The sequence below is a fragment of the Pseudorca crassidens genome, chromosome 10, assembly GCF_039906515.1.
Source record: "Pseudorca crassidens isolate mPseCra1 chromosome 10, mPseCra1.hap1, whole genome shotgun sequence".
Taxonomy (NCBI): domain Eukaryota; kingdom Metazoa; phylum Chordata; class Mammalia; order Artiodactyla; family Delphinidae; genus Pseudorca; species Pseudorca crassidens.
Window position 1 is genome coordinate 10,861,059 of NC_090305.1, and position 23,796 is coordinate 10,884,854.

At 43.3% G+C, this 23,796-nt stretch overlaps 1 protein-coding gene and 2 long non-coding RNA genes across 10 annotated transcripts in view; 1 reads left to right on the forward strand and 2 right to left on the reverse strand.

Moving 5' to 3' along the window:
• The window catches only part of LOC137231581 (uncharacterized), a 262,745-nt gene that overhangs the window by 154,899 nt on the left and 84,050 nt on the right, over nucleotides 1-23,796 (forward strand). The window contains exons 4-5 of one of the 7 annotated variants that reach the window (XR_010946668.1): nucleotides 18,066-18,167; nucleotides 19,160-22,401. The exons of 3 other annotated variants lie outside the window; for them this stretch is intronic. This is a non-coding gene — a long non-coding RNA (uncharacterized lncRNA). Of the gene's footprint in view, nucleotides 1-8,219; nucleotides 8,625-16,843; nucleotides 17,477-18,065; nucleotides 18,168-19,159; nucleotides 22,402-23,796 lie in introns of those variants that run through there. 3 more of the 7 variants (XR_010946667.1, XR_010946669.1, XR_010946673.1) reach the window with 3 other exon arrangements.
• LOC137231580 (uncharacterized) overlaps nucleotides 1-23,796 on the reverse strand; it is a 249,619-nt gene that overhangs the window by 25,680 nt on the left and 200,143 nt on the right. For both annotated transcript variants that reach the window (XR_010946665.1, XR_010946666.1), the window contains exon 3: nucleotides 6,576-6,697. This is a non-coding gene — a long non-coding RNA (uncharacterized lncRNA). The remainder of the gene's footprint in view (nucleotides 1-6,575; nucleotides 6,698-23,796) is intronic.
• On the reverse strand, nucleotides 13,910-15,704 carry LOC137231578 (F-actin-capping protein subunit alpha-1-like). Its single transcript, XM_067752039.1, has one exon. The coding sequence runs from the start codon at nucleotides 15,695-15,697 to the stop codon at nucleotides 14,813-14,815; it is 885 nt and encodes a 294-aa protein (XP_067608140.1). The 5' UTR covers nucleotides 15,698-15,704; the 3' UTR covers nucleotides 13,910-14,812.

Below are 23,796 nucleotides of genomic sequence, written 5' to 3' on the forward strand. Positions count from 1 at the left end.
CCTGAGTCACCACCAGACATTGCAAATTATTAATACCCACTCCCGCTAAATCCTTGGAATTTGCAAGAGAGTGCCTCACCATCTGAAGCTGAGTTTCCCAGCTTACAGCTTTGCCCAGACTGAGAAAGGCAGGAACAATGAGAGAATTAGTCAGGGTCTGTCCTTGGAAGACAAGAGTCTCAGCTGCTCATTTCCTCCTTCCTGAAAGTGAAAGGGGCACTTGACACCAAATCATCCAAGAATCTCAGGGCATCAGGCAAGCTAGTCAGTTGGAGGTTTATTGTTGAGCTGGCTTTTGGTTGCTTTCATAATTACCAACCTGCAAATACACCTTTCTGAAATCTTGGATTTCACTTTCTAATTATGCTAATGACTTGGGGTTAACTGAACAAAAAGCTTTCGTCAGTCACAAATAATCCTTTCATTCCATAGGATTCCAATACGTCTTCTGGGTCCATTAAAATTGAAGTGAACAATCACTATTTCTGAATCTTTTTTTTTTTTTTTCCATTACAAACATCTACCATCACTGGGCCCTGGGGCTGCAAGGTTAGATATAGATACAATATAGCGACAAGACATCTGGAGTCTGAAAACAAGGGCATTTGAAAGATGCACAATCGGACAGTCCGTGGTGTCCTGTTCTCTGGAAGTGGGCACTGCCGAGGTACTAAGGGTTAGGCTAGCAATTCCTGTAAGTACCATCTCTGTCTCTTTTCATGTGAGCATATGTTTTATGACAGCCCCCTCTGGGAAGATGTGCCTGCGTCCGGCTCCCAGCTGTGTGTGTCCCATTCTACCAGCTTCAAATGCCTTCTCTGGTAAGAAAGGGAAAATGGTGACACAGGGAGGGATGTGTGATAGTCACTTGTGTCCAGAACTCGATCATGTTTCAGAAGTTTATGACAGCGTATTAAGAAATGAGGACATTAGATGCAACCTAAGTTTCTAAGAAAGGGTTTTGCCTTATTTCCAACGCTCATCTGTAAACTTCAGCCACGGCACCAGCAGGCAGCTGGGGATCTCTAATTGACAGCAGGAGGGGCAGGGTAGGGTACAAAGGGCACTCAGAGCTGGTTACGGAGGCAGCATGCAGGGTGGGTGGGCACTCCAAGTAACCGTCTTAGTGTACAGATGGAAGGTGGTGCCTTGGCCTCCCGCTTCCTACCCCTACACCTCCTGGATGAATTACCTTTAGCCTCCACCATATGGTGATACTTGATATTTTCTGAAATAATAACAGAGACCATGAGTCATCCAGCTATCATTTCTTCCCTGGAATGATCACTAAACGTGCACTACCTCTGATCCTTATAGCTCTGCATGGCCTGGAGAACCTCAGAGCTACTCTTCAGACTCTATACCACCTTGAAGCTCCCATGGTCTTTCTAAAGGTTCACTCTTACTCTGTCCTCCTTGTGGATGAGAAAAGGAGCGCAGTTCAGTTAAGAGATATTTTATGCCCCAGGAAATGGTTAGCTTCTTTTGCCTTTTCTTCTGCAGAGTGAATAATTCTATTCTCTTTACATTTACTCATGAACTTCTTCGCCAACTTTCTTGTCATCTTTTTTGTCTCCTTCTGTGCTTAGAAAACTGGGCCATTGTTTTTCAAGGCTCTTTCTAAAACACAATGATCTCATTTTGTTGTATATTTCTGATTAGTACAACATGTCTAAGTAGACTTTAATTCAACTGTAGAGTTGAATTGAAAATTGTATTAACTGTGGTCATTCGATACATAACTGTATGAATTTAATCTACATTTTTGCCCCCATAGCTAATATTTTTCTTGCTATAAAATCATAGCTAGAAAAATTAAAAGATCTAATAAGCCGGTTCTCAAACCTCTGACCACTAAAACTATGAAACACATGAAGCTGTGTAAAATACCCAGACTTCATTGTTTCAGTGTATATTCCTTCTTTCTCTGCAAGGTGTAATAGGAAAACAAACCAAAACAAAAACATTGGACTTGAGCCCTTAATCCAATACTTTGTCTTCATGAACTCAGGTGAGTCATTTTACCCCTCTGTGTCCCCACTTCCTCATTTATAAAATGATAGTGTTGGATTATATCAAGTGGGTTTTTCACAGCTCTTTGTTTTGCCACGAAAACCTTTCTTAAAAGAAATCTTTAGGTAGAAGCACAGTGCATAGAACAGATAAAAGCAGAGCTCTCTGGATGAAGCAGGGATGGCGAGACCCCCAACCCCAAGACTCATCCGCTTAAACCCTCCACCTAACTCTCACCCATTCCCACCTCATTTTAACAACGTATGGTTTCATATACAAGCACAGCTTGGGTACCTGTGAGCCTTTACATTCATAGCACATGTCTTGATAGGAATACATGCAACTGTGTGAGATTATGTGTGTTTCTGTTAGTGGATAGAAGAAATCCAAATTTCCCTCATGCACCTTCTGAGACTAGAAGTGAGATCAAAGGTCGCAAGCTCACTGGTCATGAGCCTGACACAGAATGGCAGCCCCGTGCCCACTAGCCCCAAGGATTCCTGGTACCCACCCTCCTGGGAGGGAGAGTAGATAGTCTCATTTGTGCTCTAGGAGATGCAGCTGCCCTTCTGCTGCTACTCCACTGGAAGAGCAGACGCTTCCTCTGCCCTGGACACCAGAACACCTGCCGGTGGCCATCGCATCCACTGCTCCACCAGGCAAGGTTGTCTCTTGCTGGCTGGTGGTTCCACACCATCTATCACTGTTCTGAGGAGCAGGTGGGGCGCTGCGGTTTCTCCAGTGGCCACAGCGCCCCCAGGAGGCTGTGCTACTGCTTGGCCCTCTCTCCTGGGCAGCAGCATCCCCAATGCCGTGAGCACTTACCAGACCAACGCCTCGCGGCATGGCGGGAAGCATGCCTTCTTCAGTTTCGAAGCAGTGTCACTCAGGCCTCAAGATTTTATGAATTTCAAGAAACACCTCTTTCAGTTTTTATTTACACGCTTTCCGCATTGCCACCTCTTCACAGGACTCAAGCAGGCGGGTATCGAAGCAGGGGATGCATCTATGGGACAGAGATCACACGATCCTCAGAACTGCCCTCCCCTAGAAGGATGAAGACGTTCTTACTGAGTCAAGGTCATTATGCCTGGCTTATTTCTCCCTTAATGCTCTCCCAGGAGGCTTCTCAGCCCCTGTGCAGATAACCTTCAGTTCTCCAGATGTGTCCCAGCGTGCTGGAGCCCCAGCTGACCCACCCTGGGCTCTTCCTGAGACCCTTTATGCGCACGTATGTGGATGAATCGGTGTGTGGTTACAGAATAAATCAAGAGCAGCTTGTCGGCAAGATAACCGACAGCGAGGGGGTTGGGATCTTCCCCCCAAGGTTTCATTTCGGGAAGCATATGGAAACTCTAAGTGTGATAGGTAGAGATTAACTACTTAATTCTTCAGCTGGAATCAAACTGGGAGGCTTCAGAACAATCGGGCTATGCGTAAGAGGAAGGGGCTTCAGATCTGGGTAGGAAAAGGCTTACTTCTCCAGCAATGACACTGCTTTGGTTTTTGGCAACTGGTGTCAGAAATAACACAAAGAAAGCCTGTGAGTAAGAACTCTGTTTAGATAAGTATTTCCCAAAGAGTGCCGTGCACAACCGCCTGTATTATGAGATTCCCTGGAAGTAAACAAATGTATGAACAGGTCTGGAGACCTCCACATCCTGTCCTAGAGGGTGTATTTGGCACACTCCAGATGAGAGAAAATGTTGAGTAGAGAAACTTTTAATATATTGACAACGGAAATCTTTTTAAAAAAATCTAACACATTAATATCCTCAGAAGTAATGTTTTATGGAGTGCATTTTGAGAAAGTTTGCTTAGAACAGGGGTCAGAAAACTTTTTCTATAAAAAATCAAATAGGAAAACCTTTCAGCTTTGTGGCCATACGCTCTGTGGCAATGACTCTGCTGTAGCACGAACGCAGCCGTAGACAGCACGTAAACCAGCCAGCGTGGCCGCGTTCCAAGAAAACTGGTTATGGACACTGAAATTTAAATTTCATGTCATTTTCATGTGTCACAAAATATTATTTTTCTTTTGGCTTTTTCCAACCACTTAAAAAAGGAAAAAAAAAATTCTTAGCTTGAGAGGGCTGTACAAAAACAAGTGGTGAGCTGAATTTGACCTCCAGGTTGTAGTTTCCTGACCCAGGGCTTGGAAGCAGCATCAGCTAGGAAAGGAAGTGAACATCTGTGCAGATACCAGACCCAGAGTCCACGGAGCAGAAACCCTGTCTGTGTACCCCCCCGTTCAATCTCCAGTGCTCAGTTTGCCGCCTAGGACTTTGACGAACCGTATGGTACATGCTCGTAAATGTTTTTTGAATGAAGGGATAACCATCGATTCAATTTATCTGTTAGTAGCATGGGCAGAAGTTAGTTTGTACTGGTCCTGATTGCTGGATGTCATCATAAGTGGCAAATAGGAACCCATGACTCTGAGGCATTCAATGCCAGCAAGAATTTCTACTAGAGAAAGGACTTGAGGACACGGGGAGGGGGTAGGGGAAGCTGGGACGACGTGAGAGAGCGGCATGACATATATACACTACCAAACGTAAAATAGATAGCTAGTGGGAAGCAGCCGCATAGCACAGGGACATCAGCTCGGTGCTTTGTGACCACCTAGAGGGGTGGGATAGGGAGGGTGGGAGTGAGGGAGACGCAAGAGATATGGGAACATATGTATATGTATAACTGATACACTTTGTTATAAAGCAGAAACTAACATACCATTGTAAAGCAATTATACTCCAATAAAGATGTTAAAAAAAAAGAATTTCACACTTTTTTGAATAGCCTTTGATTGTAGGTACAGACTGTTGCGGCCGCCTGGGGTACGAGCAGGCTGTCTGGCAGGAGTAAAAATAAATGCATTATAAAAGTTGCCTTGTCTTTGCAAGATAGGAATTTAGAGTCAGTGGCAACATCTGGGTCAGAACATATATCTGTTTCTAGATACTTCTTTTACTTACAGCTGACTTTTTACTTGCTTCCTGGAAAGGCTCTGTTTTGGTGTCCCCATGACATCCATTTGTCTCCATCAGTCTCCCCAGAGTTCACTGCCACAAGCCTGCTTTTTGGGCTTACTCTCAAGTCAGTCTTTCTGGGACTGTCTTGTCCTTTGGAAGTTTCCATTGGTAACGTGGAGTCACTGGATGACAAACCTTCTGCCTGGCTGCAGACGCACGTCCTCATTGACACCCTCCCTGATACTCCAGGTCTGTGCAGTACTCCTTCCTCTGAACATATGGATCCCTCTCTCCCTCCCTCCCTCCCTCCCTTCCTTCCTTCCTCCATTCATTCAAAACATGCTTACTGAACAAATGCTCACCCACACACTGCTATGGCCTGGGGGAAAGAAAAACCACCTCCCTTCGAAGAGTTCACAACGTAATGGGAGAGCCAGAGACAACAGACAATGAGAACAACTTCCCTAACGCTGAGAACCTCTCCACCTGCTCCTGGCCACACGCAGCCTGGTATTTTCAGTGCCCTTTTCTGGGGCTGATGCTAGAAGCTCCAGCTGGTTATGGATTCTTGAGGGCAGACGCCATGCCCTTTGTCTTTCTCACCTCAGAAGTGCCTACAGTGACCACTTAGCAGAGTAGACTCTCATCACGTGTCTGCAGACTTTATTTTAAAGGTTTCGACATGGGATGCTTGGTTTCCTCATGACCGAGGTTCACCCAGACGTGTGTGCGCTTGGCGACCAGTGGACCGGATGGTAGAGGGGAGGGGTGGGAAGCTGCAGTGGGATGGGCACCTGTTCTGGGTGGCACAGGAAAGGCAGCAGGGCTGCAGCAAACAGGAGGGCGCAGGAAGGGATTAGCCCGCCCTCCCCCTCAGGACCCAGAACAGTGTGTCTGGTGGACCCTTGGCTACTGTGGGCCTCGAAGAACTCACCTTCTAGGTCTAACCCCCATTCCAGGAAGAGGGTCCCTCCAGATCAGATCTTATTGAAGGGGAGGTGGGGACACTTCCGTTTCTATAGGAATTTTCAAAACAACAGGGTAGCTTCAGCAAAATGGCCGAGCCACGCAGTAGGGCCGGACGTCAGACAGCAGCGGCCCTGCCCAGTGCCTGCTCGCAACCCCACCAGCCATACGACAGCCTGGCCACATAGTCAACGTAGCTACAGCTGCGACCCCTGCCTCAGTTTCACATGGAGAGGTGGGGTTCTGATGGTAAGGCTTTGGAATTAAGCCTCCATTGGTTTAGTACCTTTTTCTCTGTTGTCTGGGACAAATGATTTTATCCTTCCGAGCTTCAGTGTTTGCATCTACAAGATGGGGACAATAATATGTTTTGCCGTTGTGAGGACTGCAGGAGAGAACGTTTGTTAAGAGCCAGGCCCCAGTAAGCACATTACAAATGGTAGCTGGTATCATGACCTTTCTCCCGCAGGGACTGTCTGCAGGGCCACGCTCACTCCTGGCCACTGCCGTTCGTGGGCCCGGGAAGCCCCGTGTTCTGCAGAGTGAATCAGCTTGATTTGCAATGGTGACCCCCTCGGGCGTTCAGGTTTAACTTTCCGTACCTCTATCTACGAAGCACCTTACCGTTCCTCCATCTGTCTCTCGTCTCCATATATGGTGGTTCCAGATTCCAGATGTCTCCTGCCCTTAACGAATACGGGGCTTGTGTTTCTGTTTCTTGTTCTCTGTGCTGTTTCGGAGCAGTTCTGGAAAAAAAGAAGGAGGGCGGAAACATCTTTGCTCTGTCATCTAAAAACCTGGTTATCTTTTCAGATACATCGAAAAGCACAACACGTAAAAGAATATCTTAGAAATCAAAAGTAAAGGCAGATCCTTCCCTCCCACCTCCTCCTTCCACACTCCCCTCCCACCTCCTCCTTCCGTACTCCCCTCCCACCTCCTCCTTCCGTACTCCCCTCCCACCTCCTCCTTCCGCACTCCCCCAAATGCAATAAAGACACAATAGCGCGCTTATTCCGTCTCCCTGCCTCTGCTGCCATCAGCATATTCCTCCTGCGGGTCCCACAGGCCCCGCTCACAGATGAAGCAGTCAAGGCTGCAGCCTGACTGACTTGTAGGGAGGCGGGTGTAATCGGAGGGAGGAGAACATTGCAACAACCCAGCTGCTCTTGCGAGGTTGATTTCCATTTTGGAAAATAGCAGAAGCAATTACCGTGGCTCATTAGAAGGCCTAACACACTGGCTGCAAAACTATATTTGGAAAACCGTATTCACTTAGCTCCAGAGTGGTGAGAGGGTGTGAGAGGGTGGCAGGAAGTGGAAAAGACAGACCAGGGCTGGCCACTGTGGAGACTCGAATCTGCAAACAGGTGATTTGATTGAATTCTGCGAGGAACGAGGCACTGATGGAGCTGGGACACAGGGCCCACCTGGACCTGCGTCTCGATGCTCTGAACCTCGGGAGGCTCCAGCCCTTTAGAAAATTGAGGTTGTTCATGGAGAGGCCCTTCTGCCGAGTGGGAAGTGGGGTGAGATAGAGTCTCTTTCATGTGTCCTTCTGAGAAAGCCCAGCTTCCACCTCGGATGTCCAGGGAGCAGCGGTGGGCTTCTGTGGTCTCCCTTGAATTTGCCGTTCAATTACATCAGGGCCTGTGGGCCTTTGGAACAAGTTTTCATTCTTATCTATCTGCTGCTTTCTGACTAGGAAGTGTCGACAACACAGGCTGTTAGCTCCTGTCTTGTATTTGCTCATAACTAAAAGGAAGGTTCTGGGATGGGAAGGACATACTTTGGGCAAGAAAGGCATGGTTCAAGAAGTTTGTGGGGTAGGACTCTACCCCAGATAGAACTTGAGAAAAAATCACCTCTGCTCTCTACTGTTGGATGAGGGCAACTGGAGCCCTTCGTCCCAGTAATACTTCTTAGATAAGTTATGTGATGGAGCTATTTAATTTGTACTTAAATAATCCTCAATGTTGGTATGGTTCTTTATATTTTACAAGATACTTTCTTTATATTTTACCAGGGCTGTCAAGAGCTGCTTCCTACTAAAAAGTAGGGGGGAGTCCCCGCCAGCAAGCATGGTGGGGGGAATGGTCTCCATGTAGTGTTTGTATTGACAGGCAACAGGCAGGATCCAGGCACCTGGGGAGATTCCACAGTCTAGGAAATTTGTATTTGCTTCCCCTGCCCTGTTGATGACCCCTGGCTTTCTCATAAAATATCTCACTTAAAACCCAGGTACATATTATTGTTTCTATTTTGCAGAGGAATAAAATGAAGTTCAAGAATTTTTTACAACTTGCCCAGGGCCACCCATCTACAGAACAACATGGCTGAGACGTCAACTCAAGTTACTCTTATGTCGGTTCCTCTTGACCATAGTGCCTTAGTCAGAAGTGTACCTCCCTTAGGCAGGAATGTACAGTGGAGAAAGGACAGCCCCTTCAATAAGTGGTGCTGGGAAAACTGGACGGCTACATGTAAAAGTATGAGATTAGATCACTCCCTAACACCATACACAAAAATAAGCTCAAAATGGATTAAAGACCTAAATGTAAGGCCAGAAACTATCAAACTCTTAGAGGAAAACATAGGCAGAACACTCTATGACATAAATCACAGCAAGATCCTTTTTGACCCACCTCCTAGAGAAATGGAAATAAAAACAAAAATAAGCAAATGGGACCTGATGAAACTTCAAAGCTTTTGCACAGCAAAGGAAACCATAAACAAGACCAAAAGACAACCCTCAGAATGGGAGAAAATATTTGCAAATGAAGCAACTGACAAAGGATTAATCTCCAAAATTTATAAGCAGCTCATGCAGCTTAATAACAAACAACCCAATCCAAAAACGGGCAGAAGACCTAAATAGACATTTCTCCAAAGAAGATATACAGACTGCCAACGAACACATGAAAGAATGCTCAACATCACTAATAATTAGAGAAACGCAAATCAAAACTACAATGAGATACCATCTCACACCAGTCAGAATGGCCATCATCAAAAAATCTAGAAACAATAAATGCTGGAGAGGGTGTGGAGAAAAGGGAACCCTCTTGCACTGTTGGTGGGAATGTAAATTGATACAGCCACTGTGGAGAACAGTATGGAGGTTCCTTAAAAAACTACAAATAGAACTACCATATGACCCAGCAATCGCACTACTGGGCATATACCCTGAGAAGACCATAATTCAAAAAGAGTCATGTACCGTAATGTTCATTGCGGCTCTATTTACAATAGCCTGGAGATGGAAACAACCTAAGTGTCCATCATTGGATGAATGGATAAAGAAGATGTGGCACATATACACAATGGAATATTACTCAGCCATAAAAAGAAACGAAATTGAGCTATTTGTAATGAGGTGGATAGACCTAGAGTCTGTCATACAGAGTGAAGTATGTCAGAAAGAGAGAGACAAATACCGTATGCTAACACGTATATATGGAATTTAAGGGAAAAAAAATGTCATGAAGAACCTAGGGGTAAAACAGGAATAAAGGACACAGACCTACTAGAGAACGGACTTGAGGATATGGGGAGGGGGAAGGGTAGGCTGTGACAAAGCGAGAGAGAGGCATGGACATATACACACTACCAAACGTAAGGTAGATAGCTAGTGGGAAGCATCCGCATAGCACAGGGAGATCAGCTCGGTGCTTTGTGACCGCCTGGAGGGGTGGGATAGGGAGGGTGGGAGGGAGGGAGACGCAAGAGGGAAGAGATATGGGAACATATGTATATATATAACTGATTCATTTTGTTGTGATGCAGAAACAAACACACCATTGTAAAGCAATTATACTCCAATAAAGATGTTAAAACTAAATTTAGAAAAAAAAAAAAAAAAAAAAAAGAAATGTACCTCCCTTAATGGAAATCCTGAGTGACAACTGAATCATCTAGGATTTATTTATCTTGAGTCTGGGGAACTTGCCCCAAGGAGACAGGTTTACTGTCTTTCTGGTCTACCAGCCTTATTTAGCATATGACTTCTGTCCTTATGCTCATAAGATGTCTGCTGTTCCTCAAGGAATCATATCCTCTTTCTAGGAAGAAGAAAGAAGTTTTCTAGAGCCAATGTAACAAAGTACCACAAACTGGGTGGCTTAAAACAATAGAAATTTATCCTCTCACAGTTCTGGAGGCTGGAAGTCCAAAATTAAGGTGTGGGCAGGGCCGTCCTCCCCCTGAAGGCTCTAGGGAAGAATCCTTCCTTGCTTCTTCCAGCTTCTGGGGTTGCCAGCAATCCTTGGTTTTCCTTGGCTTGTAGATACATCACTCCAAGCTCTGCCTCCATCTTCAAATGGCCTTCTCCCCTGTGTGTCTGCAACTGTGTGTCCAGATTTCCATCTTTTTATAAGGACATCAGTCATATTAGATTTAGGGCCTATCCTAAATCAGTAAGACCTCATCTTAACTTGATTACATCTGCAAAGACCCGTTTTCCAAATAAGGTTGTGGTTATGGTAGACATTAATTATTGGGGGATACCATTCAACCCAGTACAAAAGGGTAGAGGCAATGCCAGCAGATTTCTCCTGTGTCCTATGGTCACCTTAACTGCAAGGGAGCTTGGAAAATCAAGGAGAGGCAGGCAAGGGAGGAGGAAATTGGAAGGGAAGTTAGGTAAGTCTGATACACACAGCTATTGTTTAACCAGCTTCTTTGTTTCAGACGAAAGGGAACTAGCATCTTCTGAGATCATACAGTAGTCTTAGGTTCTTTATATACACGACCCTATTTAATATCGTAGCTCCTTTCCATGTGTCTCTCTTATTGGGTTGTTGGCTCAGTGAAGGCAGGGCTGTATCTTCTATTTCTTTTATACACCATACAAATTGGAGCTCAGTACACATTATATTGACTAAATTATCGCCGAGTCTTCCTCACTTTTTGCTATAGCCCATTCTTTCCCAAGGGCCTCCTGATGTCAGCCATGGAAGTTGGTCCAGGCTTGATGTTGTTTTCCTTCTCCTCCTCCTTCTTCACCTCTGTTTGTTGTCGTTGTTATAAAGGAAATAAGCAGCAGTTATATTTCATAAGTAATTCAGTGGGCTGCCCTCATGTGACCCAGAAGAGTAAATCCTTTTCTAGGTATCCCCACCTTGGAAGGACTGTGAATGGGAAAGACTATGGAATAAAGGATTATTATTTTAAGAAGCTAAATTCTAATTCTGAAACGGAATCTAGAGTTACGTGCTCTGTTCTCTATAACCACAACTGTTCTGTTTCCAGTTTTTAGAACTGCTCTCATTTGTCTTAATCAATCCTTATAAGTGTTTCTGAAGGAAAAGGAGAAGGATATTAGAATCAAGACCCAATATCTAAAAAATCATACCTAGGAAGATAAATATATAGGTAGACAGGAGGAAAGATGGACAGATAAATGGAAAGGTAGACCAGGTATCTGAAAGGAAACTAGGGAGTTCAGAGTGAGTGCCATGCTCACTCCCTGCCCTTTGTACCAGGAATTCCACCTCCCTGGGCATAGCTGACTGGACTGAAGATGAGCACCTGGCCCAGAGGCAATCATCAGTGGCACTGGCTGTGGTCCAGAGGGGCACAACAGGATTACCTGGAGAGACTTTTCAAAATGTCAGATGTCCAGTTCCGTATCAGATGGAGATTTTAATTTATTCCATATCAGCGGGTCCCCTGGAAGTGTATTTTGAAAAAGCTGTACAGTTGCTTCTGATGGGCTCCCCTGGTAAGGAACCTCTGAGTGCTGCTTTCAAGGCAGTTTTTCCCCAAAGGGGTTCCTTATACTGCGTAGTGATTAGGCAAATCATTCACTCCTCCTTTCTGGAGGAGTCTGACTTCAGAACTCACAGAGGGCTGATGATGCTGGGGAGTCCAGAACAGGGGAACTGGTGAGCCAGGGGACCTGTTTCACGGACATGGCAGAGCCCTGGAGCAGAGAGGGAAGGCTGCCTGGTCTGAGCAGAAGTGAGCAGAGAGACGCTGTGTCCTCAGAGGGGCTATCAGGTTATAAAGCTCCAAATGGACCCTCAATAGTGAGATCCATGCTCCTTTTCCCAGTGGAGCTTCCTGAGTGCTCGCCTGCTTGTGTGTACCTTATAAACACCCATCACCGACGTAACCCCAGGATGTCTCTACTGTCTGCAAACTGAAAGAACTCAACATAGAAAAGTATCTGTATAGATTCACTGAATACTCCTCAAGCGTTTATTTTATAATGAGAATTCAAGTAAGATAGAGAACATACATATTCTTCCCTGAAGAAGTGGATAACACAGACTGTGTCCCTATCTGCATGGAGCTTGCATCCTATTTGGTTAATTAAACAACTGCGAAGAAATCAATAAGATAGTTTCAGATGACAGTAAGTGTTGTGTTGGAGAATGACGGGGGAGGGCCACACATTGGATTGGCTGGTCAGCGCAGACGTCAATAATTCTGGGCAGCCCTTCTTTTCATCACTTGGGGCCAGCTTCTTTCCTAGCTGAAGGCGTAGCAGGACTGCAGCAAAGGGTGGAAGGCCAGGCAAGTTTTGCAAATTACAAGGGATTCCTTGAGACAGAAGCATTCTTCTGACAAATATCTATCTCCCCCAGAGATTGGAGGGGAGAGGAGTGAAAGAAGAGGGAGGGAGCATGGAGGAAGGGAAGGTGATCCTCTCCAAATCGATTAGGAATGAATGTAAGACTTGTTCCCAAATTAAAATAACTGTCTACTAAAGGCAGGTTTCCTTAGAGCCACCCTTAGATGCTAATGACCTTCAGCTGTTTAAAACTCCTATCCCCTTCTCCCTCTAGTCTGCCTGGGTCTCTCTCCTCCCTCCACCTCACCTCGTCCCCCTGTTCCTCCTCCTTTCTTTCCTCTCTCCCTCATACCGTGTTACCATTATTGTCAGCAGAACGAGCTGCATGCATGCCAAATCAGGTCATTCACAAATATAGAACAAACGTCTGTCACTACAGATTTACCATGACTAAATGACTAAAGCATGGCCCTTCTGTCTGTGAAAAGTGTGCCCATTAGTTACGTGGCGTCATAGCCTGCATAGCCTTTTAACCCTCTACCTTAGCCTCACGGAGGTGAGCATTCCTCCAATACACATCCGTTTGAGTGTCTCTGAATGATTTATTGTGGCGGTGTGTCTAAAGAGAAGACAAAATCAGCCTTTGCATTTAACCCTACCCCCAGCACACATGCAAAGCCATTTTCTGGAGTTGAGGGCTTAACTGTAAATATTTGTTCTGGCTGAAACCTGCTAGAGAATATTTACCTAAAATGAGATAACTAACAACACTCCATTAAAGAAAATGAGCATGAACTGACACAACTTTTCAAGAAAAATTGCTAACGAAACATTAACCTCAATTTACGTTATTTAGAATTCTCTTTTAGTTTTATTTTTTATTTTTTTTTTTTAAAGAACAAAACAGGTGTATTTCTTTTTCACTACCTGATACAGAGGATCGTGTGGTATGGATGGATAGTATGAGTGACAAATAATACAAGTATATTTTACTTGAAATAAGCAAAAATGCTTACATAGCTCAACGGGTCACTTGGAAATAAGCTTGCTTGACTGTATTACCGAGCCAAAACGAAGCTGAAACACAGACTCTTCTTTGACATGTGTTTGGAGGAAGACACTACTTGGTTTTTAAAAAAACTGACCTTCTCTTAAGGCCTGGTCATCAAAGTATAAACAATGTACATGAATCCGCCATTACCAATTGTCCTATCGTATCTATGTTACCTGTGCATTCTGAGATCACACCTGTACCTGCTGATAAACCTGGGAAGGGTTGCTCTAACACAGTTACATTTGAGTTGGCAGGCAGGACTGGGAAGACTAATTTGGAAAAAGTTTTACATCCTATTTAGAACAAATCACTAGTCTTCCCTCAAATAACAGGTTGTAATAGAAAGATACTGTCTGACTATGACTGTTAACTACGTTAACAAACATGGCTGTTTGATTCATTCGCTTATAGTACAATCCTGCCATAAAGTATTAAAGCACAGGGTAACTATCATTCCTTCAACATCTGCATTTTTTCAAGTTTTATACTCTACTATATCCCTAGTATGTCAGCAGTTTTTGAATATTACAAAAATAATAATAAATGGGTAAAACTCTTCTAAAAATGCACATGTCTATCACTATAATGGTACTAGATGGGAAGGAGACGATGAGGGAAGGGAAAACAGCAAACACATTCATTTGTAGAGAATGTGGTCCAAGTCTTTGGATTTAAAAATAACTTCCCCAGAGAAGCTGGCTATAATGGAATTTCCAGAAAACTTCCTTTGCCTCCAAAAAGGACCTGAAAAGCCCCAATCCAAACGTTTGAAACTATAGTTATGAGATGTTATAAATGATGATCAAAGCGATCGGAGGGAGAAGGATGAATGTGTCTTCCATTCAGCTATAGTTTGTAGCATAGCCTCTTCAGCTGTTGGTTGATCAGTAAAAACCAGTGAGGTGCCAGAAGTGCTGTGAAGGATGGGGTAGAAAAGCACTGAACACATTACCTGTCTGTGTCAGTAACAGGGCTTCATGGCTAGGAAAATTTTCTAAGTAGAAAAATGACTCCAGGATAGATATCTCTCTCCATCATTAAATGCGGTAGAATTAAAAAAAAAAAAAAAGATTTACAAGTAGATATAGTGAAAACAGAAAATTACAAGGCAGAAAACACAAAAGAATCTAGACAATGCTATAAGTTCAACAGTATTCCATGAGACTAGAAAACCTGTTAACTTTGAAAGCCCTAGAAAAGTATCCCTCTTGTTTATAAATCACTTATTTATCATATGACCACACATTGACTCCTTTCTTTCCATGTACTGAAGAATCCTATATTCAGCCTTTAAGCATTCTGCATTTCTTTGCCAATCTTGTAGCTGAGTATCTTGTTCCAGTTGATTTTGGTGCAGGTAACTGGAAGTTGCTGGCACAAGGCCTTGAACGTGGTGTCTGAGATTGTTTGATAGTTTTCACTAATTGCTGTCTGATACTCATTTTCTGCATGCTCTATGATTTTAATAAACTCCTTGGCAGTTTGGACTTCATTCAAAACAGTGACTGAATCCTGTACATCTTTATGACTAACCAACTGAACACTGCCATCTTCGTAACAGTGAACCTGTATCTTAAGTCCTCCAACCACTTGGGCTGTAGAGGGTGTGATGGTGAACTTCCATTCTGATCTCCAACGACCACTCCAGAAGTTTTTAGGCTGAAACTGGTGGTTTCCAATACATATGGCATACATGGATGCCATTTCTTCAATAACGGTCTGTTGCCCATCTATAGTTTTAGCATAAACAGTACAGAAGCCATTGGAATAATGATCTTTCACATAGGCCCTTAAAGCACTGTCACAGGATTCTCTCCAAGAATTCAGACCTCCATCTACTTCCTCTGGCTGAGAGTCACTTGCTTCCCTCCGTAAGTGATCAAACTTAAAGGAAATTTTGTTTCTTGGATCTAAAAATCTGCTATTACCCAGGTCACCATGTTCTGTAATTAAGAACTGATCTTCATATCCTTCTATCTTCACAGGCATGAATTGACCCATGTTATACTGGGCATATACATGTGCTGCCCCTTCCCTGGGGAGACCGTCATTATTAAGTAGTAGCCGGACATCGTTGAACACTTCATTAAATTCCGCTGGGGGTGCATGAGTGATGAATTTAGCAGCTATGCATACCTTCTCCTCATCCCACACCCAATCCTCCAAGTCGGCCATCTTGGGCTTCTCTCTAGATGTTTTAAATTCATCATGTACTTTTACCTTGTAAAAACCAGATCAGGGGCTTCCCTGGTAGCACAGTGGTTGAGAGTCCGCCTGCCGATGCAGGGGACACGGGTTCGTGCCCCGGTCCGGGAAGATCCCACATGTCGCGGAGCGGCTAGGCCCATGAGCCATGGCCGCTGAGCCTGCACGTCCGGAGGCTGTGCTCCGCAACGGGAGAGGCCACAGCAGTGAGAGGCCCACGTACCGCAAAAAACAAAGAACAAAAAAACCCCAGATCAATTCTCCTTTCAATCTGATATTAAAATATATCTGATGATAACTGAGAGAAAGAAAAAGTGAGAAGAAAATAATAGTGATTTCTAAAGGAGAATAAAATGAATTTTTGAAATACCTATTTATCTTTAAAACAGTCTTGTTTTCAAATGGTTTAGTCCATGTTAAAGCACAAGTCCACCCTGAGTTTTATAGATAACTAAAGCAAAGCCCAAAGATACATACGTATGAATGAGAAAATTGGTAATGAAGAATATAATTCAACACTGAACACAAAAATTCCAAAAAGCTAGAGTCTTTTTCTGTTTTAATTTCTGCAGAACAGTCCACGGAAAATTTAAAAGACCTCTAAAACCTAGTAAGAAGAACATAAAAAAAGCACAAACTACTATCCATACAACTTGTTTCCATTTTGATCATTCGGCTGGGTCTATTTTCATTGAGAATTTTTATTTTTTAAAAATGTAAAGGCAGCAGAAACCACAAATGTTAAAATGAGAAAATCAGACCTGTTCTCACTGCCCCCAAATAACTACATTACCCTATTGACCCCAGTCGTAAATGCCTTGCCAGCTAAGTATTACACCATCATTACTGTTATCACCATTGTTATTATTTTGTTCATTTCTTTGCTCATTAGTTTTCTGGTTCAACCATCATACGTGGCTGTAATAGAAATTCATTACCATGTGATGGTTGTTGGGCTGCCTATGGGAAATGACTTGATAGTCTTGCAAACACTGAATCACGAAGGAAATTAACACTCATTTTCATGCATGTTTGCTTGCATGTTGATGACCTGGAAACACATGCTTACACTCCATATTTTTCCTTGTTGCTCTTGATTTGTTTTTCCTCTGGTAGGAACAGAACAATATGGGCTTCCTCCAGGGGACAAAACAGCACCTAACTACTGCAGCACACAAGGGCGAGAAGTGCAAACTACACTGAGAGGAGACCAGCAGAGCGCACACAGAGGGGAAGTGCAGCTACCTGGCGTCACACCTGGGCACTGCCAACCATCGTGGCAATTGGGCTGCCTGGAGAAGGGGAAGGCCAGGAGGAGAGTAGAATCCGACAGTGGATCCTAGAACACTCCCTTGAGGATGTCATAGGGAGCTTTTGCTCCTGGGGCCACGGAGTTTAGAAGCTCAGTTCCCGTCTCGCCCTTCCCACACCAAAGAAGGGGAATGAACATACATGGATGCCATTTCTTCATTTCATCAAATACCTCCTTGCCTGTTATAGTCTTTTTGCCTTCAGTGGGCAAGAAGACCAACTAAAATCGTCCTTTATTCACTAAATATTGTCTTTCCTAGCCTCTAGAGTGAGGCCGGTGACAACTACTTTGTACTATGAGTGGGCTTTTGGCAAGCTATCAACACTTCCTCAGCAGTGCTGTCCCATAGAACTTTCTGCAGTGGCGGAAATGTTCCACATCTGTGCTGTCCTATCTAACAGCTACTAGCTACACATGGTTACTGAACACCTGCAATAGGCTAGATAATTCATTTAAAATTAAATGTAAATTCAATTCAATTTATATTTTCCATAATAAAAGTTGTCGTTGTTGTTTAATGACCCTGAGTACTCAGAAGTGTGTCTTAAAAGTCCATCAACTCTTGCTTCTCTAATTCTGGTTGAATCACGTGTGGCTAGCGGCCACCTAGGGACAGCACGGATCTGAAGAGCAGCTCTCGGAGTTGGCGTCAGAACTTTCTGGCTACTCCTGTGTCAATTCAGGAACGTGCACATAATGCCTCAACTTATCTGTAAAAGACCTTGCTGCCTTATTCTTCTTGTTATAAACCAGGATTCAGGCCAATGCTCTCACACCCAAGTATACGATTACTGTCTATAATCTGATAACACTCAAATCGACTTTCAACCCCCGAGCTGACTTCTTTGGCTCATGTAACACTTTATCTACCTTGACGGTGGGCTAAAACCTCACCCCAGACATATAGAATCAGAATCTCTGAAGGGTTAGCTTAGCTTAGAAATTTACAATTTTAATAAGTTTCTCAGGAGATTGTTATGCAAACAGTCCAATGTTGATGATGACCAGCTCTGCATTACATTTCAGACTAGATGTATCACCACCAATTCAGGTGGCATACGAAGAAGATCAAACTCTTCATCTCCTTCTCCTGACTTCTGCCCTTCGTAATTCGTCCAAACCCAGGAGGTAAGGCCATAATTTCCATAAATCTGAAAGTCATCATCACTCTTTGATTAAATGTACCAGTTGGAGAATGACTGGCACATAGGCAGCATTCAACCAATATTTAATCATTGTGCTTCCCTGTGTCTTTCGTTTCTCATATCTGATTAGTTGTGAAGCAAGGCCTTTTCCCTACATCCTGCCTCTTGTGTCCATTTCATTCTTTCTTTCTCTAACTGCCACTAAGTTAGTTGATAATTTAATCCTCTTGATCCTGTGATACTGCATCTGTCATCATCGTCCTCATCATCACCCTTATCATCATCCGGTCCCTTTGTATTCAATCCACAAATGAACCTCGGGATATGGAAATTATAATTCCCATTTTACAGAGTATTAGGTTTAAAGAATTTTACCCAGTGTCATTCAGCTAACAGTTGTCAGAGAAATGTGCATTTATATCAAAGGTTATGGTCTCTTCTACTAAGTGGGACTAACTACCGGCTATAAAGCCCCCATTATACTCTGGCAATTTTTCCCTGGACCAGTTATCTTCTCTGTTCATCTTGTTGACTGTGCCGTGCCCATTGTGGAATAATAAGAGAATCATCAGTGGATGCTAAAATCACTGGGTGAGAAACTGTCCAGAGAACAGGACGTTCACAGTCTCAAATGTGACACCACAGGTGACTTATTAATACCAAGGGGAAGGTGGCAGGCACCGCCTTAACCAAATGGGGTAAACTGACGTCGTCTCCTGATGTGACGTAGTGAGAAAGCCACACACTTGTGTAGTATTTCTGTCAGAAATGTTAAACTTGAATCTAATCATGAGGAAAGAATCAGACAAATCCAAATTGAGATACAACAGACAAAAAAATGGCCTAGATTCCTCAGAAATGCCAGTGCCATAAAAGACAAAAAAGTCCAGTGAATGGCTCTAGATTAAAGAGGCTGAAGAGATATAACAATTAAGTGTGACATCTGATCCTTGATTGGATTATGATTTTTTTCAGAAGCCAGGAAGGACATATGGGGACAACTGAGGAAAACTGAACACGGACTACATATTAGAAAGGAGGATTGTATCAATAATATTTTGTGTGATTAGACCGTGGTTATGTGGGAGAATGCCCCCATTCTCATATAAATAGACGTATGTAGGGTTGAAGTGTCCTGACAGCTAAACTAGTACTCAAATGTTCCAGCAACAAACAAACAAACCAACCACACCAGAGAGTTAAAGCAAAGGAGGTAAATGTTAACAGCCGGGGTATTTAGATAAAGAGTATATAGATATTTTTGCAACTTTTCTATAGGTTTGAAATTTATTCAAAATAAAAAGTTGGTTAAAAAAAAAAAGAAATAATATTAGCAGCACTTATGTAGCCCTTACTTTGTACTATAGATACTTTTCCAAGCACTTTACACAGAGTAATTTATTTAATCTTCACAACACCCTGCACGGTATATTATATTAGCTGCATTTTACACATGAAACAACAGAGGTTCATAGAGGTTAAGTGATTTGACCGAAGTCAACCGTCAGCAAGGAGTAGAGTTGGGATTCCAGCTAGAGGCTGTGCAACTTAACCTCTCTGCTCTGCTTCTATTGGGCATATCCTAGTTTCCATAGCCTTCTGAGGGCATGGAAGAGGTTGTCCATCACACCTCAATAACTCAAACACTTTAAAGATCTTCTTTATATTAACTTGAAATTTATTTCCTGATGGATTTTATCCATTTGCTCTATTTCTACAGTGGGTCCATCCAGAGCAAATCACTCTTCCCTCCACTAGAATGTAAGCTCCACAAGAATTAAGAATCGGTCATGTTCACTACTGTGTTCCCATGTTGGAAAACTTCCTCCTGGCACACGGCAGGAACTCACTAAACATTTATCGAATGAATGAATGAATGAACAGCAGCCTTTCAAATATCTGAGGTCAACTGCTGGAAATTTCCACTCTCTGTTGAAAACCTCCCTAATCCCTTCAATTGTGCCATTAATATTCTAGTCACTGTCATCTAAATAGTTTCAGTTTTTCTAGTGTTAAGGGTTGTTCCCGGAACTGAAAACAGTACTCCAGCGTTCACTGACCACCACCACTTTCTTTGTTTCAGATGATTTCCTTCTTTTAATTGAGCCTAAGGAATCACAACAGTTTTTTAAGTGGCGTTGTAAACACTACAGAAAAGTTTTACCGGCAAAGACAGTGGACTGAACATACATGTTAACTATTGCTCTGTCCTAGGCTTCACTAAAACAACGGTGAAGGATTTTTTTTTTTCTTGCATAAGCCCCTGAGAACAAAGGTAATGAGAGAGAAGGAAATAGTAATAACGTTTTAGAAGCTGGAAGGCAGATAAACAAATGGTAACTGGCTTATCCAACCTAAGAAAGATGAATCTTAAGCCAGCAAGAGGATCAGGTGACACTGAAGAATCCCAAAAGTTTCAGAAATTGGTGACATCAGCAGGAATAAAGACACAGACCTACTGGAGAACAGACTTGAGGACATGGGGAGGGGGAAGGGTGAGCTGTGACAAAGCGAGAGAGAGGCATGGACATATATACACTACCAAACGTAAGGCAGATAGCTAGTGGGAAGCAGCCGCATAGCACAGGGAGATCAGCTGGGTGCTTTGTGACCGCCTGGAGGGGTGGGATAGGGAGGGTGGGAGGGAGGGAGATGCAAGAGGGAAGAGATATGGGAACATATGTATATGTTTAACTGATCCACTTTGTTATAAAGCAGAAACTAACACACCATTGTAAAGCAATTATACCCCAATAAAGATGTTTAAAAAAAAAAAAAGAATGGACATAAATGTTCAGAATTCAAAAAAAAAAACAGAAAAGAAAAGAAATTGGTGACATCAGTTACCTCTAGAAGGAGGGCTTAAGGTGCAGAGTGAAAACAGGAGGATTGGTCACAAATCTGTTTAAGACTTGAAATGTCTTTGTAGCCCTCCTCTACACAGCAGAAACCTAAGGGTCTATTCGCTAGAGGAGTAACAGAGAAGGTCTCCAGACAGGGGTTACACCAGATACAGTTTGGGGCAGGAGTACCTTAATGAAAGGAGGACTAAATCGGATTGGAGGAAGATTAAATAAACGTTTCCATACTGACTGCCAAGACCTATGCCCTCTTCCCCCACTCTGTTTATCTCTATCCTTCAGGTAAGAGTTTGGAAAGTCTTTCCCTGGAGAATCCAACTCGTCCAAGAGGAAAATCTTAGGAAATTGACAATGAGGGGTCCCCAAAGAAATGGCTGACTCCGTAGCATGTGAGCCCCACACATGAGCTCAGAGCCTCCAATGAGCTTTAAAATTAAAAAAAAAAAAAAAATTATCATTCACTGTAGCTAAATATACATAAGATAAAATTTTATCATACGAACTATTTTTAAGTGTATAGTTCAGTGGCGCTAAGTACATTCACAAAGTTACGCAACCGTTACTACCATCCATCTCCAGAGCTTTTTCATCACCCCAAAAGGAAATGTACTCATTAAACAGTTAACTCCTCATAACCCCCTCCCCTTAGTCCCTGTAAACTCTGTTCTACTTTCTGTCTCTATGAATTTGACTATTCTAAGTCCCTCATATAAGTGGAATCATATTATTTAACTTAGCATAATGCCTTCAAGGTTCATCCATGTTGTAGCATGTGTCAGAGTTTCCTTCCTTTCTAGGACTGAATAATATTCCATTGATGGAGCAATACCAGACAGGAAACTATAGAGTTAAGGGAAAGCCTTATGTTAACTCACAGCCTAGAGAGATTCCTCTGCCTTCCCAAAGTCAGGATGATTTCTAAAACCTCCTTTCACAGCAGCACAGAGAAGCCACCCCGGGTTCTAATCTCTGCAGCAGCAGATGGTTTTGCAAGACCCGACAGTAAAGTAACCTTTGTAAACTGCATTCTATATGGTATATAGATCTATGCAGAAGCACACTGAGACAGCTAGCTAGGGTGACACAAAGACGGCTGATGCTGGTCCTGGACCCTGAAGTCTGAGTTGTGAACAAACACATTAGCAAAGAGAGAGAGAACTCCTTGCTGCTGGGAGCACAGCCTTGATCTGGAACAACCACCCTGGCGTGAACCACCACAGAGCACGAACTGGTGTTCAATACAGGAAATGACCACAGTGAGGTTGGCCATGGTCTGAGGACCCAGAACAAAGTGGAGATGTTTACACTAGTCCCCCTTTATAAAGGGTTTTTCCTGATCCCTATCAAAAGCAATGATGTTCACATGAAAAATCTATAACGGCTGCATCTTTATATTAATTGATGTTCTTTTTTAAAAAATTAATTTAGTAATTTATTTATTTTTGGGCTGCGTTGGGTCTTCCTTGCTGTGTGCGGGCTTTCTCTAGTTGCGGTGAGCAGGGGCTACTCTTCGTTGCGGTGCGTGGGCTTCTCATTGTGGTGGCTTCTCTTGTTGCGGAGCACGGGCTAGAGCGCGTGGGCCTCAATAGATGTGGGGCGTGGGCTCAGTGGTTGTGGCTCGTGGGCTCTAGAGCGCAGGCTCAGTAGTTGTGGTGCACGTGCCCAGCTGCTCCGCAGCATGTAGGATCTTCCCAGACCAGGGCTCGAACCCGTGTACCCTGTGTTGGCAGGCGGATTCTTAACCACTGCGCCACCAGGGAAGCCCCTTTGGCAAGCGCTTTAAACGCAGTCGCACTTGAGACCTGCTCTCCCCACCCTGGACTGCGCCCTGCGTCTGCAGCTACACAGGGCTGGGGTGTGGGTGGGGATAGAAGTGAGGCATTACAAAACAGATCTGAAGAAATAAATCATGTAAAATAGGTAACCAACAAGGACCTACTTTATAGCACAGGGAACTATACTCCATATTCTGTAATAACCTATAATGTAAAAGAATCTGAAAAAGAGTATATATATATGCATATATATATATATATATATATATATAACTGAATCACTTTGCTGTACACCTGAAACTACAATAACACAACATTGTAAATCAACTATACTTCGATAAAAGAAGAAAAAAAGAAATAATCATGGCACAAACTGTTTATCTTGAACCATTTAAATATAATTTAAACATTAGCAATTTAGTACAGTAATTTCCCTGCAACATAGTTCTGGGAGGACCCTAGAACCAAATTCTTGAAATCTTCTCAGAATCAGAGAACTCAAGTTATGCCAGCAGCAACTCATGTTCCAGAAGTATGCTACAATGTTGATTCTCAAACTCCAGCTGTGCATACAGATCCCTCTGAGAGCTTAGTAAACAGACTTCCGGGCCCTCACCCCAGAAGATTGCGATTCAGTAGCTCTGGAGCTGGCACGAAGACCTTCATTTCTAGCAAGCTCCAAGGTGCCATTTATGCCGCTAGTCTGAGGATCATGCTTTAAATAGTACCGTTCTACAGCATTAGAAAATATTGTCCAACAAGTTCTCTTTGAGATGTCTTCATACTTTGCATGAGTTTCTATCCCGTTTTCCTCTTTTACTTCTTTGCAACCTTCTTGTGTTCTTCCTTTTCCTCCCCCTGCCCTCTAAATATGGATATGCTCCAAGAGTAAAACTTTGCTTCTTATCTCCTTGCCCTTCCTTCCATTATAAGTTCAATAACTACTCATTGAGAATCGGCTAATTGTTAAGCTGGC